Genomic DNA, 19,721 nt, shown 5'->3' on the forward strand with positions numbered 1-19,721 from the left:
CTAACCCTCCTGGCAGAGGTGATGGCAATGAGGAAAAGAACCTTCCATGTCAGAAATTTGAGCGAAGTTGTGGCAAGCGGCTCAAAGGGAGGTTTCATGAGGGCAGATAAAACCACATTCAGGTCCCAGACGACCGGAGGAGGCTTCAGAGGTGGTTTGATGTTGAAGAGGCCCCTCATGAATCGGGAAACCAGAGGGTGAGCCGTGAGAGGTTTTCCTAAGACAGGTTCATGAAATGCCGTGATGGCACTGAGATGGACTCTGATAGAGGTAGACTTGAGGCCTGCGTTGGACAGGGAGAGCAAGTAGTCCAGAACAGTTTCCACCGCTAAAGAGGTGGGATTGTGATGATGACGGAGGCACCAAGAGGAGAACCTGGTCCACTTCTGATGGTAACATTGGAGGGTGGTCGGTTTCCTGGAGGCGTCCAAAATGAGACGGACAGGCTGAGACAGATTTCCTGAAGAGGTCAGCCCGAGAGAAACCAAGCTGTCAGGTGGAGCGAAGACAGATTGGGATGTAGTAGAGACTGATGTTGCTGTGTAAGTAGAGTAGGAAACACAGGCAGAGGGATGGGATCCCTGGAGCTGAGCTGAAGCAGGAGGGAGAACCAGTGTTGACGAGGCCACCGGGGAGCTATGAGGATCATGGTGGCTCCGTCCCTGCGGAGTTTGGATAAAGTCCGCAACATCAGAGGTAGAGGAGGAAAGGCATAGAGGAACCGATCCGTCCAGTCGAGAAGGAATGCATCCGGGGCCAGACGATGAGGAGAGAAGAGTCTGGAGCAGAACTGGGGCAGCTGATGGTTGTGAGGAGCTGCGAATAGGTCCACCTGCGGAGTGCCCCAGCGAGCAAAGATGGAGTGGAGCGTGGGAGGGTCCAAAGTCCACTCGTGAGGTTGAAGGATGCGGCTGAGATTGTCGGCCAGGGAGTTCTGTTCGCCCTGGATGTAGACAGCCTTGAGGAAGAGACTGCGGGCCGTGGCCCAGGTCCAAATGCGAAGAGCCTCCTGACAAAGGAGGCGAGATCCGGTGCCGCCCTGTTTGTTGATGTAGTACATGGCAACTTGGTTGTCCGTGCACAGGAGCAGAACCTGAGGGCAAAGAAGGTGCTGGAAGGCCTTGAGAGCATAGAACATGGCTCGTAGTTCCAGGAAATTGATGTGATGAAGACGCTCCTGCGGGGTCCAAAGACCTTGGGTGCGTAGGTCTCCCAGGTGAGCTCCCCATGCATAAGGGGAGGCATCCGTGGTGATGGTCATGGAATGCGGGGGCAGATGAAAAAGAAGGCCCCTGGAAAGATTTGAGGAGTTCAACCACCATTGTAGAGATTGCTGAAGAGACGATGTCACAGAGATGGGATGAGAAAGAAGATTCGAGGTCTGCGACCATTGGTTGGCCAGAGTCCATTGAGGTGTCCTGAGGTGGAGTCGTGCCAGGGGAAGCACATGCACCGTCGAGGCCATGTGGCCAAGGAGGACCATCATCTGTCTGGCAGAAATGGAGTGATGGAGGAGCACCTGACGACACAGGCGGAGCAGGTTCCGCTGACGGTCGGAGGGGAGAAACGCCCTCATTAGTGTGGTGTCGAGAACTGCTCCAATGAACTGAAGGCGCTGCGTGGGAAGCAGATGCGACTTGGGGTAGTTGATCTCGAACCCTAGGAGGTGGAGGAGAGAGATGGTCTGATGAGTGGCTTGTAGCACAAGCGGAGACGTAGGTGCTTTCACCAACCAATCGTCCAAGTAGGGAAACACCTGGAGGTTGTGAGACCTGAGGAAGGCCGCCGCCACAATGAGGCATTTGGTGAACACCCTGGGTGATGAAGCGAGGCCAAAAGGTAGCACTTTGTACTGATAATGGCGATGGTGCACCTGGAATCTTAGGTAGCGACGTGAAGCTGGATTGATTGGTATGTGAGTGTAGGCCTCTTTGAGGTCCAGGGAACATAGCCAGTCGTTCTGAGAGAGATGAGGGTAAAGCGTGGCAAGGGAGAGCATTCTGAACTTCTCCTTGACAAGACATTTGTTGAGGTCCCTGAGATCGAGAATGGGACGTAGGTCTCCTGTCTTTTTTGGAACCAGAAAGTAACGGGAGTAGAATCCCCGGCCCCTTTGTTCCAGAGGTACTTCTTCGATGGCATTGAGGAGAAGGAGGGATTGGACCTCCCTCAGGAGGAGGGGGGTTTGAGTTGAAAGAGAAGCAGACTCTACGGGAGGATTGTCTGGTGGAAGAGTCTGGAAGTTGAGAGAGTAGCCGTGGCGGATGATGTTGAGGACCCACTGGTCCGATGTGATGACCTCCCAACGGCTGAGAAAAATGTGGAGCCTGCCTCCGATTGGTTGAGGGAGAGGCAATGAGGGTGGAAGACTGGCTAAGCCCTGGAGAGAGGAGTCAAAAGGGCTGAGAAGGTTTGGCAGGAGGAAGAGGCTTGGCAGGTTGATTAGACTGTGCACGAGCCTGGTTGTGGTGTTGTTGGCGAGCCCGCCTAGGTTGCTGTGAAGGCGGGTTAAGCGGCCTAGCGGAGAACCTGCGCTGGTATGAAGACTGTGGTTTGTAAGGCCGAGCAGGAGGGGCCTTCTTCTTTGGTTTAATGAGAGTATCCCATCTGGTCTCATGGGCGGAGAGTTTTTGTGTGGTGGTATCCAGAGACTCTCCGAACAATTCGTCTCCCATACATGGGGCGTTGGCTAGTCGGTCCTGATGGTTGACATCCAGATCAGAGACCCTGAGCCAGGCCAGGCGGCGCATGGCCACAGCGATGGCAGATGCACGAGAGGTGAGCTCAAAGGAGTCATAGATGGAGCGCACCATAAATTTTCTAAGTTGAAGCAGGCTGGAGATGTGCTGCTGGAATAGTGGGACCTTGTGCTCCGGCATGTACTTTTGCATGGCGGAGAGTTGCATTACCAGATGTTTCAGGTAGAATGAAAAGTGGAAAGAGTAATTGTTTGCCCTGTTGGCAAGCATGGCATTCTGGTAGAGCCGCTTGCCAAACTTGTCCATAGTTTTGCCCTCCCTGCCAGGAGGGGTAGAGGCATATACACTGGAGCCTTGAGTCTTTTTTAAAGTGGACTCAACCAGGAGAGATTCATGGGGCAGCTGGGGTTTATCAAATCCCGGGATTGGAATAACCCTGTAAAGGCTATCCAGTTTACGGGGTGCCCCAGGGACAGTTAATGGATTTTCCCAATTTTTATAAAAAGTTTCCCGTAGGATGTCATGCACGGGTAACTTCAGGAACTCCTTAGGAGGTTGATCGAAATCTAATGCCTCCAGGAAAGCTTGTGATTTCTTGGAATCAGATTCCAGAGGCAAAGATAAGGCCCCCGATAACTCCCTGAGGAATTTTGAAAAAGAAGATTGCTCAGGTTTAGATGTGGTATCGGGGGCCGAGGGCTCTTCGTCCGACGACGATGCATCCTCCTCGGTACCGAGGGGAGATTCCTCCCAGAGGTCCGGGTCTCTGACATCGGTGTGTGCGTGCCGAGAGACTGGAGTGGAAGGCTCGGTATGATGAGCTTTAGACCGAGACTTGCCTGAGCGTACCGAGACGGTACCGGGGGATGAAGACCTGTGTCTGTCTCGGTCCCGGGAAGAACGGTGCCGGTCAGGTTCGCGGGAAGACCGGTGTTCCGCTCGGTCCCGAGGAGGATCGGATGTCGTCAGAGCGACGGCCTCGGCATGGGCATGGATATGCGGTGCCGAGAGAATGGGCATGGAGGGGTCCATAGGTACCGATGGCGTGGATACCGGTTGGACGGTGTGGGGCTCGGGCCGGTCTGGTACCGAAAGCAGCGGTGCCAGGATAGAGGGCAAGAGCTGTTTAAGTTGCGTTTGGAGTTGTTCCTGCAACTTATCCTGGAGGATGGCCGCAATGCGGTCATCCAGGGGTGGCACCGGAACCACTTTTTTCTGCTTTGGTTCCATGGGTGCCGCTCTACGCTCCGGCGATGAGGAGGCCGATGACGAGGCACTCACCGATATCGGAGCGGAGCGCTTTTTAGTTCGGCGTGGAGCCGAAAGAGCCGGTGTCGCCACCGAGGTGGGAGGGCGCTCAAGGGTGGAAGGCTTCTTAGCCGGCTTACCTGGCGCCGGTGGCGCCGATGTAATGTCAGGCGGTGTCGAGGTGGTCGGTGCCGACTTCGATGGTGCCGCAGTTGAAGAAGTCGAGTCCATAGTCGGGCCGGTGCCGAACAGCAGACTTTGCTGGATTTGGCGATTCTTCAAAGTGCGTTTTTTAAGAGTGGCACAGCGGGTGCACGAGTCCGCCCGATGCTCCGGTCCCAAACACTGTAAACACCAATTGTGTGGGTCAGTGAGGGAGATCGGGCGTGCACACCGCTGGCACTTCTTAAAACCGGGCTGCGGGGGCATGAATGGAAACACGGCCTCCGCAAAATCAAACCCCGAGGCCTGGATCGTGACAACAGGCCCCGCCGGGGCAAAGACAAAAAACGAAACAAAAAGAAATATTTTTTTTTTTTTTTTGGAAATGAAATAAAAAAGAACCCGAAGGTAAATAAAACGAAAAAAGAACGCGAGCGGGAAGGTAAAAAGAGGATTTCAATCGGAGTTGAAAAACGCACGTCTTCTTCGCTCCGCGGAAACGAAGAAACTGGGGACCACGCTCTCCTCCGTCGGGCGGGAAGGCACTCGCGCACGCGCGGTGCGGCCAACTAGAACTTTCTAGTAAAAAGGTCCGTACCGTGGGCTCCGTCGGTGACGTCACCCATGCGTAAAGAATATGCTGCCTGCTTGTCCTGGGATAAAATAAACTTTCCCAATACCAACACTAAGAATCTATTTAAACTAGTTAACAATCTTTACGATATACAGGCCTTTTCCCACACCATAACAGACTCTCCACCATCGACCAATGCTTTGGCTGAATTTTTCAACTATAAAATCAATAACCTAAGATCCAACCTACTGATCTCCACAACCAACCATTCGAACTACCCAGTCGCCCAATACATTGACAAAAACAGGGTAGACATTCTCTGGAGCAATTTTTCTATCCCCACCTGGAACCAATTCTGCAAATTCTATTCGAAATATGCCGATTCGTACTGCAGATTAGACAGTAGCCCACCCAATGTCATGAAAGCCGCTCCAGTCACCTTCAAAGCCAAGCTACACAATTGGCTCTCCTCTCTATTGCTGTCTGGTACATTTCCCAAGGAGTTAGGTCAGATACTAATCACACCGATTATAAAAAAAAAATCCCAAGAAACCTAATAAGTTGACATCGAATTACAGGCCCATTGCAAACATTCCCTTTTTTGTAAAGCTGATGGAAGGCTTGGTAAACCAGGATTTAGTATCGTATCTGGACAAATTCAGCATACTCCATGACAACCAATCAGGCTTTCATTCCGGGTTCAGCACGGAAACAGTTATTGCTTCATTGCTGGACTCCCTCCTGAATCTATTCAGCCAAGGCTCTAGTGTGCTAATCCTTCAGCTAGACTTGAGTAGTGCCTTTGATTTAGTCGATCATGCCATCCTTAACTGACTGCTTGGAATCAATTGGACTCACCGGTAATGTATTGAAATGGTTCCAAGGTTTCCTGACTAAACGATCGTACCAAGTCCATAGCGATAATAATCAATCCTCCAGCTGGGTAAACCCAAGCGGAGTCCCACAGGGTTCCCCCCTATCCCCCACCCTGTTCAACATTTACCTAGCCTCTTTGGCGACTCTACTACAAAATTAAAAATCAAATTTTACATCTATGCAGATGACGTCACCATAGTCCATCCTCTAACAAACCTGACTCTTGAAACGAAGAATCATCTAGCATCAACATTAAAGCAAATTGAGTCATGGATGACCGAGTTCAAACTGAAACTCAACTCTGAAAAAAGCAAATTCTTCCTGGCGAGCCCGAATGACAAAATCAAAGATACTTCAATTTCCCTGAACGGACAGGACTTCCCTATCGTATATTCCATAAAAATCCTGGGAGTGACGCTAGACCGTCACCTCACTCTAGACATTTACACAGAGTCACTGATCAAAAAAGGCTTCTCGCCACTATGGAAACTCAGAACCATCAGAAAGTACTTCGACGTAGCATCCTTTCGCCTACTGGTACAATCCTCTATCTTAAGCCTGCTCGACTACTGTAACATCATCTATCCGGGGTCCCTCAAGAAAACCATTCAAAGACTGAATCATACAAAATTCAGTAGTGCGACTGATTTTCGGCATTAAAAAATGGGATCACATAACCCCCTACTATCAAAAACTCCATTGGCTGCCCCTAGAAGCAAGAGTGCTATTCAAATTTGCCTGCCTTTGTTTCAGATCTATTCTTGGTATGGCCCCTCTATACCTGGTCTCCCATTTTAAATTGGATTGTTCCACCAGACCTACATGTAGAATACATATGTTCAGCCACCCTACAATAAAAACCTGCCAATACAAAGGATTCCTTGACAGAACTCTAGCCTTACAAGCAAGTCAACAGAATGGCTGGCTAGGCAACATCATCAAGCACATTTATAACATTATCAGACAGTAAGAAACAGGAAAAAAGAATATCAGGAAGGTGATTTTACACCTGTCTATAGAACCTTCCACTCTGAGAAAGTGGTGAGCTAATTCAGCCCTCGAAGGTCACAACCCAGTTGGGTTTTTAAGATTTTATCAATGAATATGCATTGATGTGCACTCGTACTGTTTCCATCATATGCAAACAGATCTCACGTATATTCATTGTGGAAATCCTAAAAACACAACCAAGTCGTTGCCCTGGAGGATCACTGATTCAGATGGGTAGTATGTAGAATGCTATTATCATTTCAACAATTCTGGTGGTCTACATGGAATGAGTGAAAAATGAAATTTTGGATTTGAAAGTTGAATTTTTTTTCTTCTGGAGAAAAAGAACTGGTAATAGTATTGATATTATGACAACTTCCATATGACAGATTCAAAGCAGATTAATTTAGAAAATAGGCCACAAGAAAAATACAGGACAATGAAGAGTTTCTAATAATTAGAAGAAGTGATGATCTCCTGGGGGATAGCAGTAAGAATGAAACTAAGCTCCTTAATCTTTACACCATTTTGCTGCAAAGGTTCTTTGGAAGAGAGAATCATTGTAAAGTTTTCCAAGAAAATTCAGGTGCTCCAATACTCATAGGAATTCAATGAGCATCGAAGCATTTTATCTCACCTGCCTGCAGTAAAATGCTCTTAGGCTGCTTAGCAAAAGAAGCCCTAAATTTTTTTGTTACCTGAAATTTTACTGGTTGATCAATGTGAGTCACATAAAACTGTTTCAGGAAGCGCTCATCTTCACTCCAAAAGAGGCGGATATCAGGAATTTCATAAAGAATCATGGCCAACCTCTCTAATCCAAGACCAAATGCCCAACCAATTTTGTCATGTGCACCGGCTGCAATCAAAAACAAGGAAACAAAATACAAGATTAGGCATTACACACGAAAGTTTTCAAATATTTTTTTTTTTTTAAATTATCTTAAAATGGAAAAGTTATTTTTTTTATTTATGTAATTTCAGAACACATTATGAGAATAATTGTGATTTAAAAAGTGAGATCACAATAGAAAAAAGATTTGAAAAAGTTACAGTTCATAATTAGTCTTGCATTCTCACAAACACAGTGTACCATCTATGGGAGGCAGAGCATTAAGTCTATGAGCAACAATAGAGGCAATTAAAGAGGAAAACATATAACACCACCAAAATTCCCCCCCCCCCCCGCCTTTCTCCAAACCACAGAAGTGGTTTTTAGCACAGGCCAGCATGCTGAATGCTCTGCACTGCTGCTCCCGACGCTCATAGAGTTCCTATGAGCGTTGGGAGCAGCGCAAAGCATTTAGCGTGCCTACCTGCGCTAAAATCCACTTCCGTGGTTTTGTAAAAGGGGAGGAGGGTTGGTTACTTAAAATCTGGAATAGTCTTGATTTCTTGAGGTTTCCAATTTTTTGCCTTCATCTCTTTATTACTGATGTGTGGTTCATTGTTTCATATTTGTTCAGGGTCTGTCAGTGTTTTGTGCATGTGACAAAGATGTGGTATTCTGATTTGTAGAAATCTGAAGCATTTTGACTTGAACTTGAAGTAGATTGATATTCTAAGCTTTAGTGCTGCTTTATTATGACAGGTTGTTCAGTATAGTCTGGAATGTGTTTGTTTTTTGTAACTCTATTCAGGCAGTGACCCCTCCCCCTCCACCCCTCCAGGTCAATCTACCATCCCTGGCATTTGCTGGAAATCCTATTCCTCAGCTGATAGCAGACCCTTCACATATTCCTCCATTCTTCAGTCCTATTCATTTTCAACAATCCATCCATCCCCCAACAACAACACTCACTGGTTCCACTGGTTCTCTCCAAAGATCAAGTGTAGAGCTCAATTTCCTGCACAGCCCTCATAGGCTCAGCCCCTTCCCCTTCTATGACCATAAGCCCTCCCATTGGCTGGATACTACCACAGCTTCTGCACTGGAAGGGGAAAATGTTGGAGAGCTATAGTGGGCTAAAAATGAAAAATATCCACACTTAGCCATCCTTATAGCTTTGAGACAGGCAGATTACAAAATTTTTGAATTCTGAAAAAACAATCTTCTTAATCATTCCTAGCATTCTGTTTGCCCTTTTGCCACACAATGCACAGACGGTTTCATTGACTTGTCTACAAGTACTCCCCAAGTCTCTTTCCTGGGGGCTCTCTGCAAGTATAGTACCGGACATCCTATATTCGTGCATATGACTTGTTACCGACATGCATCACCTTGCACTTATCCACGTTGAATCTTATTTGCCATTTAGCAGCCCATTCCTCGAGTGTGTTTATGTCTCGTTGTAGGTCTTTGCAATCCTTATGTGTCCTCACTACTCTGAATAACTTTGTGTTCACAAATTTAAACCTCACTTGTCGTGCCAATTTCTAGGTCATTTATGTTGAAGAGCACAGGCCCGAGCACCGAACTCTGTAGCACTCCACTTGTGACGCTTTTCCAGTCCAAGTACTGTCCGTTTATCCCTACTCTTTGTTTCCTATCCGCTAACCAGTTTTTAATCCACGTTAGTATATCACCCTCGATTCCATGACTCACAATTTTTCAAAGTAGATGTTCATGAGGTACCTTATCGAACACCTTCTGAAAATCTAGATAAACAATGTTGACTGCGTCACCCTTGTCTATCTGTCCATTTACTCCCTCGAAGAAGTGCTGTAAGTTTGTCAAGCAAGATCTCCCTTTGCTGAAGCCATGCTGGCTGGTCCTCATCAGTTTGTGTCCATCAAGGTCCATTATCAGCGCCTCTACCATCTTTCCCAGTACCGAAGTCAGACTCACTGGTATGTAGTTTCCAGGATCCCCTCTCGAACCTTTCTTGAAGATTGGTGTAACATTCGCCACTTTCCAGCCTTCCGGAATCTTTCCTGATTTGATTGACAGATTGGCTATTAGTTGCAGCAGTTCAGCTATAACCCCTTTCAGTCCTGGGGATTTATCTTTTTTAAGCCTATCAATCTGTCTGCATACCTCTTCTAGACTGACCGTCGACCCTGTCAATTTCCCGTCTTCACTTCTGTGTACAGCCTGTTGGCTTCTGATATATTGGATATATCCTCTTTGGTAAATACATGTTGATAATTCTATGTAATAGATAGTTTCCATGCCCCAAGATTCCATGCTACCAATCCAAAGCAAGTAGTAGCTTCCCCATGCCTGTTTCAATAGCACATTATAGACTTTTCCTCCAGGACTTCACCTAGAGGTTAGCAAGCAACGAGTTCCAGAGCTTAACTATTCATTGAGTAAAAAAAAAACATTTCCTCATATTTGTTTTAAAAGTATTCCTATGCAATTTGAGTGTCCCCTGATTTTTGTACTTTTTGAAAGGGTGAAAAATTGATTAATCTTTTTCCATTCTACACCATTCAGAATTTTGTAGACCTCAATCATATCCCCCCATCTCTTTTCCACGCTAAAGAGCAACACAGCAACAATTTATTATTTCTATAGTGCTACCAGACGCACGTATCACTGCGCATTGCACATTCTAGAGACGGTCCGTGCTCAAAACAGCTTACAATCTAATTATGACAGACACACAGGCGTTAGAACATAGAGCTCATGTAGGGAATTAGAGGGGGGCTAATGAGGTAGAATCACATAGGACAAAGGGGAGTCTGAGCTTAGTACTCATGAAGGGAATTAGAAAAGGTGGGACAGGTGGTAGGGAACTTTTAAGGGGATAACAGATAAATATCTTGGTAGGGTTAGGATTTAAATGCAACTTCAAATAAGTGAATTTTCAGTCTGGATTTGAATACTGGCTGAGATGGAGCCTGATGTAACGAGCCAGGCAGGTTATTCCAGACATGCAGCACAGCAAGGTAGAAGGGACAGAGACGGGAGTTGGCAGTAGATAAAAAGGGTACTGACAGGAAAGACTTGTCGGGTGAACGGGTTTCTGGGAGGGAGGCGAGAGTATAGGGAGTAATAAGAAAGGAGAGATATTAAGGAGCTGCACTTGAACGTCAGTAAAAGGAGTTTGAATTGCATGAGGAGACGAACAGGGAGCCAGTGAAGTGACCCGAGAAGAGAAGTAATGTGGGTATAATGACCCTGGTGGAATACGAGGCATACAGCAGCGTTTTGAAGGGAAGAGCTCAAACGTCTTTAGCAGAAGACGAAGAGCTCAAACGTCTTTAGTCTTTCTTCATATGAAAGGAGATCCATCCCCTTTATCATTCTGGTGCTCTTCTCTGAACCTTTTCTAATTCTGCTATATCTTTCTTGAGATACAGCAACCAGAACTGTGAGCAATACTCAAGGTAAGGACGCACCACGGGGCAATACAGAGGCATTATATTCTCGGTCTTATTTATCAACTCTTCCCTAATAATTCTTAGCATCCTGTTTGCATTGTTTTGCCACAGCTGCATACTAGGCAGAAGATCTCAGCATAGTGTCTTACAATAACATCCAAATCTTTTTTGGGGGTGCTGATTCCTAAGGTGGACCGTAGCATAAGGTAAATATGATTTGGATTATTCTTCCTGATGTGCCTCACTTTGCCTTTAGCCATTTGGATGCCCAGTCTAACCAATTTCCCAGAGGAAAATTGGGCATAGAGAAAGAAAGGAGTGAGGTAGAGATGCATGGGGAATAGAAGGATGAGAGGGAAAAATGTTGGATCTGGTGGTGGAGAGGGAACAGAGGGACAGATTGAAGGGAATGCAAGGGGGAGGAATGTTGGACATGGCGGCAAAGTCGGGGCTGAAAGTTAGGAGAAGGGTAGAGAGCAGGGCAGCACGAGGAGCTAAACAATGCGCCCAACAGCTACTGCTCCCCCCCCCCTCCCAGGACTTCTGCAGAGTAAAGGCAGTGAGATCAGGCAGCAGAAAGCAGGGCGGCAATGGAGCTGGAGAGAGGGAAAGGACGTTTGTGACTGATCTCCAGCAGTCGCTTTTTGAGTTGATAGGCCAGCCCAGTCAGTTCGCAAAATTTGTTTTGTGAATTGCGTCCCTGCCTACTTTGCATGCCATTCCCCTCATTTGCATGCGCGGATCGGAATCAGATTGGCAGACAAGTAAGTGAATCAGGCTGGAGTAAAATCGGGTCGCAAACCGATCAGTACACGATCGGTTTGCTTTATGAATCTAGCCCTATATGGACTATTCTTTATATGTCAGAATAATGCTATCTCTGCCAGACTAGAGTGATTGTGTTATATAGAGCAGTGTTTTTCAACCTTTTTTGGGCAAAGGCACACTTGTTTCATGAAAAAAATCACGAGGCACACCACCATTAGAAAATGTTAAAAAATTTAACTCTGTGCCTATATTGACTATATATAAAATAATTCACTTGAGTGCCACCGCCGCCATCGGGAACAGGCCGGCGCCAAGTTCTCCCTGCTTCTCTTCCCCGCGGGGCCGACCAACTCTCGCCACCCGTCGTCAATTCTAACGTCGGAGAGGACGTTCTAGGCCAGCCAGGCAGCGATTGGCTGGCCCAGAACGTCCTCTCCGACATCAGAATTGACGCGAGTGGTGAGAGTTGGCCGGCCCCACAGGGAAAAGCAGGGTGAATTTGGCGCCGGCCTGTTCCCGATGGCGGCGGAGGCACTCAAGTGGCTAAAGAGCCGCAGTTTGCCGGCCTAGGGACAACACTGGAGGGTGGCCAGCTGTGCACCCCCTTGGGACGTAAACCCGGGGTGGGGCAGACCGCCCCCCCCCACCCTGGTATGCCACTATCTGTACCTCACTCCCTCTCTATGACCAAAAATTCTCCTTTCTTCTATTCCCCGTGTACACAACCATCTCTTTCCCTCCCTTCCTCTCTCCCAAGTCCATGCCTTCTGTGTCCAAAAACCCATTCCCTCCCCCACCTCAGCATCTCTTTCCCTCCCTTCCTCTCGCCCAAGTTCATGCCTTGTGTCCAAAACGCACTCCCTCCCCCCTTCTGTGTTCCGTGTTTGCCTCCCAGCCCATCTTTGCAACTTTCTCAGCAAAACGAAGCTCAAGCCGCGAGGCTTGTCTTCTGCTTCCTGCCTGCCCTGCCACGCACAAATAGCCGAACGGAAGTATTCTCCGACGTCAGCGCTGACGTCGGAGGGCAGGCTTTGCTTAAGCCCTCCCTCCGATGTCAGCGCTGACATCGGGGAACGCTTGCGATCGGCTATATGTTAGCTGCAGGGCAGGCAGGAATAGAAGACGAGCCTCGCGGCTCGAGATGTATTGAACTCCGCGGGTCCCCCGTCCAGCTCTCTCCTGTCCACGTGGGGCGGACCGCCCCTCTCCCTAGACTGTGGCCTAGGACCCTGGGGGAGCCCGGGCCCCCTGTCAGCTCCGGGCCCCTGAATGCAGGACTGGTGGTACTGCCCTGATGGCGGCCCTGACCGTACGGCACACCAGGCAACATCTCGCGGCACACTAGTGTGCCACGGAACAGCGGTTGAAAAACACTGATATAGAGGGTAGGAGGGAAAGGGATTTCTTCAGAAATGGGTAAATATGTAGGTATATTGACTTCTTCCTATGTATTTTCTATATACTGGAAGATTGATATATGTGCTGTTTTTGTATTTTTGAAAAATAATAAAAAGAATGAACTTAAAAAAAGTAAAAGGGAAAACAATCAAATATAGCAATTCTGCCTCTGTTCCAGACTTCTGAAAGGCCTAGAATCGGGGCAGGATTAATTCATCGAGGGCCCCTAGGCACACAAGTACACTGGCCCCCTGCCCCCACCCACCCCCCACCATGCACCCAGGCGGAAACAGGAAGCCACATCAGAAGGAAGCTTTGGGCAAGCAGCACCACTTGCAAAATTATAGTTCCCGTTGCCTTTCTTACCTGCGTTGCTTGCTTGTCTTACTTTCCGTCAATGGGGGGGGGCCGCGTTGCTGATCGGGGGTGGACCCGTGTTGTCGATCTGGGGGGGGCCCATGTTGCCGATCGATGCTGGAGGGGCGCATCGCCGTTTGGAAAAAAATAATGTTGATGCTCTCCTTCATCGGGCCCCAGGTACGTGCTTACTTGGCCTATTGGTTAATCCGGCCCTGCCTAGAATTGTATTTTCTTTTACTAAGAGGTCAATATTCAATGTGATTTAAGTTAATCACCTATGCAGGGCTACGTATCTGCTGATATTCAGCAGCACCTAACTGGTTAGTGCCATTCAATATCAACACTGACAGCTAAACTGATAGCTAGCTGTTCTTTGGGCCATCTGAAAGCAGAGTTAGCACTTAACCATTTAAATTAAGCAGCCAAATGGGACCCCATAAACCTCAGTTCTGTCTTTTTGTAGTGTCACATAGGTGAATATGTGCTGAATATCACACTTAACAATGTAATAGAAGCCAGCTGCATAAACCTGGATATTTAGTATTGGTACTCAGATATGGTCTGGCACTGAATATTCAGGAATGCCATTGTCAGCTAAAAAAAAAATGCTCACCACCACTAGCTGAATATCTTCTCCTTAATTAATGTATACCAATGTACAAAAATGCTTTTTTTAAATTAAAATCTATTGAATTTTTATAAAGTAGTAAAATATACTGTAAAAAAAATAAAATCTAAGGGCTCCTTTTACTAAGCTGCGTTAGCGGTTTTAGCGCGCGCTACATTGCCCCGCGCGCTAACCCCGGGCTACGTGCCAAGAACTAACACAAGATCAATGCTGGCATTAGCATCTAGCTCAGCTTAGTAAAAGGAGCCCTAAGTGTCTTTCTGTCTGTACATAGCAAAATAAAAGTCCTGATAAGGTTTAAGTGTTTTTAAATTAACTCCAAGAGCCTTGAAAGGGATATAATCTAAATTATAGTATGTTTTAACTAAATAAAGTAACATTTAAGCTCTCATGCAGCATCGCTGTTAAAATAAAATTAACAAAATAAAAAATATCAGAATGAAAAGCAAGTTATAAAGCTATGCAGCTTCAGGATCAGTGAGATCATTTGGGGGGGGGGAGGAGGAGGAGGAGGAGGAGGGGGTACACTGAATCAAGGGGCATTAAGAGTTTTATAGTTCACTGGAACTGTGATTCCACGAGTTGAATCACACTCAGTTGTATTTCATAAACATAGGTTTAATGGTTTTCTAACCCATAAAAATTATGCAGCAAAGTAAATCATGCAGCTAAAAATGAGGGCAGACTTGTACGGTCTGTGTCTGTGTATGGCCGTTTGGAGGAGGATGGGCAGGGGAGGGCTTCAATGGCTGGGAGGGTGTAGATGGGCTGGAGTAAGTCTTAACAGAGATTTCGGCAGTTGGAACCCAAGCACAGTACCGGGTAAAGCTTTGGATTCTCGCCTAGAAATAGCTAAGAAGAAAAAAAATAATAATAATTTAAATTGAATCAGGTTGGGCAGACTGGATGGACCATTCGGGTCTTTATCTGCCGTCATCTACTATGTTATTATGTAAGACTGAAAAAGGTTACAGAAGGTTGCAGAGAGATGCTTTAAAATGTTTAAAACTAATAGCCTAATTTACTAAAGTACATTAACTTCATTTAATGCACATTAAATAACACAAACCCCATTCTGAATGGGAGCTGTTTAATATTGGCATATTTACTAAGGTGTGAAAAGCAGTCAGGGCAGGTTTTAGCCCGCACTAAGTCGTAGCATGTGTTAAAATAACCTGTACAATATGGAGGACATTCTATGAGGCACCTAAATTTAGGGGCCCAACTTAATTAGTACATCGGCTTCAATTATGAGCTGTCACAAGCTCGTAATTGGAAAAAAAAATAATCTGGGAGATAGGCACCTATCTTTTTAGGTGCAATTCTGCAGAAGAAATACCAAAATAGGCATGGAATGTTTAGGGGTGGATTAGACTCCACTAGGTACAATTCTCTTACTTAGGTGCCTATAATGTAGGCCTGTAAAACCCTGGCCTATATTACAGGCACCTAAGTTTTAATTTAGGTGCTGCTAAGCACGATTCTGCAATTGGTGCCTACATGTGGCTGACGTGTGATAGGTGCCTATTTTTTAGGCGCCAATTACAGAAATGTGCCTTAAATATCCGATGCTAACAACTTAGCATGAAATGGGGTGGGGAGCGGTTAGACACCCCGATTGCAGTGTGGGCGGGGACTCCACACTGCAATCGGGGCACAGTGCAGTTAACATGGAACTACCTAGTTGCATCTTAATAGGTAGCGTTTGGTGTATCGATGCTCATGCTCCTGAAAGTACAGCGCGTTAGGGAACCAGTCCATTTGGAAACTGCAGGGGGAATGCCAGAACTGCCTCCAACAGTTACGGTATCACAGAGCCTTTGGTTTTGATAGTTTTGGTGATGTGAAAGTAGGTAGAAGGCAAACATGGCATTTCTACTTGTTGAAATTCAGAAAAGTAGAGTATTGTACGGTGTCATCATCAAAGAGAGAACTGGTTCTGCTGCATAATCCAGTTCATCCTGGCAAGCCATTGCTTTGCAACCCCGAGGAGTATATAAGAAGGTAACTTTGATTTTGAACCCTGTAGGGTGGAAGGAAGATTGCATGCTCTCTCTCTATCCCAGGTCTTTTCTGCAGGTCATACGTTCTTATGAGTATCTCACTCACCAAGCTTCTCTCTTGCATAAAAAGGATGGACAGATGGTGTTGGGGATCCTCTTTTACCTTTGGAGTGTACTGGGGTTTTGAAATCTTAAATACAACCTTATTGTTGGGAGGTAGGAAAAAGGTAATTGTGGAGTAGGCCCTCTTCACATTTGTGCTGGACCTAACCCAGTACCCAGACTCTCACTTTTCAGTTTTTCTGGCAAAACAAAGTTTCACCTATTTAATAACACCTCTGAGATGCTGTCAGTGCAAACCACTTTGTAAAATACTGAGATGCATACAAAATTGGAAAAACGCTGGGAGTCACCCAGCCTTGCTGTACATCAAAAATGCTGTAGAGTTTGCTTGTACATTTTGCTGACTAGCACTGCGACCTTTAAACTATTTAATTCTGTATAAACAGTGGGATGAATTGGAATGTTGTTACTGCAGGTTGAAAAGGTTATAGAACTCTTGAATAAATGAGAAGATAGATGATGGCCTTGTATCATAATAAAATACTTTGTGATCCATGAAAAGCTGTCAGGGCCTCGTTGATCCTATTAGTTATGTTATGTAAAAGAATTATACCACAGAAAATTAAGATATCTGCCTCATTCGGAGGACAGTCATGATATATATATGATCCTAGTATTTATGGATAAGTATGTGGTGCGATTGTGTTTTACAGTAGAATGAATATGCTCATTGGAGCTTTCTTGTATGGAACATTATTTTATATTTCTGTTTGAAAAATGAAGCTGTCTGCAGAATCTGCATTTGATTAAGATTAAACAGAAATCCAGCAGGATTTAATAAACCCAACCTGTTTTGTCAGAAATCTGTGAAGGAATAATTTCAAAGCCTATCCTGAGTGCAGTGGCAGAAGTTCAAATGAAGCGTCTTCAGAGCAGGGAAGTCCACCTCAAAAGATATGGGACCTGCTGCTGGTGAGTCAGTGAAGATGTACAGAACCCAAAAAAAGAGTTTGGTTACTTTTCTTTTTTTTAAACCATGTTTTGCAATTTTTTTGTGGTTTCATTTTCATGAGAGTTTGTTTTTTTCACACATTCATGATTTTTTACACGCAAGAACTTTTATTGCATGTACAAATCAATTGCATGCATTTTAATTCAAAGATATGCCTTTGCACAAGTGATTTCAACACACTTTAGATTTTTAGGCATTCATTTGAACTGAATGTGCTAGCCTCTAATGCAGTGGTCTCAAACTCAAACCCTTTGCAGGGCCACATTTTGGATTTGCAGGTACTTGGAGGGCCTCAGAAAAAAATAGTTAATGTCTTATTAAAAAAATGACAATTTTGCATGAGGTAAAACTCTTTATAGTTTATAAATCTTTCCTTTTGGCTAAGTCTTAATAATAATATTGTCATTTATAGCTAAAGAAACATATGATCAAGAAACTGTTTTTTACTTTTGTGATTATGATAAACATATCGAGGGCCTCAAAACAGAACCTGGCGGGCCGCATGTGGCCCCCGGGCCGCGAGTTTGAGACCACTGCTCTAATGGATCTCTCCCTTCCTTGAGTTCCTCCTTCACTTACAGAGTTTGCTTGAATGAAATATACACTGCTGCCTGAGGAAACCCTATGCAGTTGAATTTTTAGGATATCTGCAACGAGGGCCTGATTCTAGAAGCGGCGCCTGCTGTGTGTCAATCACCGGCAGGCACTGCATCTAGAATTACGCCTTTTTAGTTCTGTTTCATGCAGCGAGTGGTGGACACCTGGAATGCTCTCCCAGAGGAAGTAATTGCAGAATCCACCATTCTAGGATTTAAGGGTAAATTAGATGCACATCTCCCTTGAGAAGCATACAGAGATATAGGGACTAAAACTATGCCAGGGTAGAACTGGCGGGGCCTCCGTGTGTGCGGATCACTGGATTTGATGAACCCAGGGTCTAGTCCGGAGATGCAATTCTTATGTTCTTATGTTCTAAGGCACCGGTCTCGTGCCTACGGAGGTGCATAGGGACGCCTAAGGCCACTTCTGGCACAAAACATGCTCACACCGGTCTTAGGCATCCATAGGCATCCCTAAGCACCTCCATAGGCACGAGACAGGCATCTAAGAATGGTGCCTTTGGGTTTATTTATTTATTTTTTTAAATCTGTGTCCTGATTGGTCCGTTAGATGACAGTAGGACACCTACCGCCACCTAACTTCGGGACACCATTTGGAGAATTTGACCCTGAATGTACATGAGAGAGATTTGCATACACTCATTAATATTTATCATGGATATCTTGAAAACCTGGCTTGCTGGGGTTTCCCCAGGAGTGTTGTAAACTATTACTCTAAAAGAAAACAACAAAGGAAGATCAGAATCAAGTACCGTATATACTTGAATATACAATAAACCAACCCAAAAATAAACCGAGGTAACCTATTTTCCCTCAAAAAAGGAAGAAAAAAGTTGACTCAAATATAAACCGGAGGATTAATACTCAAGTGCAATGCCCTGCCCTACAAGGCTCTGCACCCAGCCCCCCTCTCTCCCTGTCCTGCCAGGTTCTGTACCCTGTTCCCCCTCCCTCCCTGCTCTGCCAGGCTCTGCATCCAGCCCCCTCCTTTACTCCCTTGCCTGCCCTGTCAGTCTCTGCACTCTGCCCCCCTCCCTCTCTGCTCTGACAGAATCTGCATCTAGCCCCCGCCCTCCCCTGCCGGTCTCTGCACTCAGCCCCCCTCCTTCCCTGCTTTGAAAGGTTCTGTACCCTGTCCCCCTCCCTCCCGATGTCTTACAGGCCTCCACCGGGCCTGCCATAACTCCTGGTGGGCCAACGGTGGACTGGGACAAGAGTGTTCCCTTCGGCCTCCTGTCCCGGCTGACTCTCAAAAGTTTTAACTCCTTCCACCAACCTCTGCATATCTTTCAAATCCCTGTTGATCCAGCGGTGAACCGCAGAAGGAGCAACCTTCCTTTGCTCCTGCTCATGCATAGCCACTAGCTGATTGGCCGCCGCAAGAACTCACGACAATCAATCAGCTAGTGCCCCTGCACGGGCAGGAGTGAAGGAAAGCCGCTCTTGCAACGGTTCACCGCTGGACCACCAGGGATTCGAAAAGTATTTGGAGGAGGGGGGAAGGAGGTAAATCTTCTTAGAGTTGGCTGGGACAGGAGGCAGGAGGGGTCCCGGCCAACCGTTAGACCACCAGGGATTTTACAGGAATGCCGGGGGGGGGGAGGAGCAAGCGGGAAAAAAGTTGTTCAAAGTCGGCTGGGTCAGGAGAAGGAAAGGATCCCTCCTGTCCCGGCCCACCAGGGATTTAACAGGAGTGTGGGGGGAGGGGAGGGAGGGAGGGAAGGAAGGAAATAAAAGTTGTTCAAAGTCAGCTGGGGCAGGAGAGAGAAGGGATTCCTCCTGTCCTGGTGCACCGCTGGACCACCAGGAATTTAACACGAACACAGGGGAAGGGGATGGGGGCAAGGGGGAGGGGGAGGGAGGAAATAAAAGTTGTTCAAAGTCAGCCAGAGCTGGACCAACAGGTCTTACAACAGGCCTGGCAGAGGCCTGCAACAGGTTCGGGAGGGGGGCAGGTCAGCACTGACCCAAATATAAACCGAGACCCCTATTTTTGGGCCATTTTTGGGGCCCCAAAATCTTGGTTTATATTTGAGTATATATGGTATACT

The 19,721-nt window shown here is 46.4% G+C and overlaps 1 protein-coding gene across 12 annotated transcripts in view; it reads right to left on the bottom strand.

Annotated features, from left to right (window-relative positions):
* Positions 1 to 19,721, bottom strand: part of FARS2 (phenylalanyl-tRNA synthetase 2, mitochondrial) — a 732,018-nt gene that overhangs the window by 294,338 nt on the left and 417,959 nt on the right. For all 12 annotated transcript variants that reach the window (XM_033934773.1, XM_033934769.1, XM_033934766.1 and 9 more), the window contains one exon: positions 7,248 to 7,408. In XM_033934773.1, the coding sequence (XP_033790664.1) occupies positions 7,248 to 7,408 (161 nt within the window). The remainder of the gene's footprint in view (positions 1 to 7,247; positions 7,409 to 19,721) is intronic.

This window comes from Geotrypetes seraphini, chromosome 2, assembly GCF_902459505.1.
Source record: "Geotrypetes seraphini chromosome 2, aGeoSer1.1, whole genome shotgun sequence".
NCBI classification, from domain to species: Eukaryota; Metazoa; Chordata; class Amphibia; order Gymnophiona; family Dermophiidae; genus Geotrypetes; species Geotrypetes seraphini.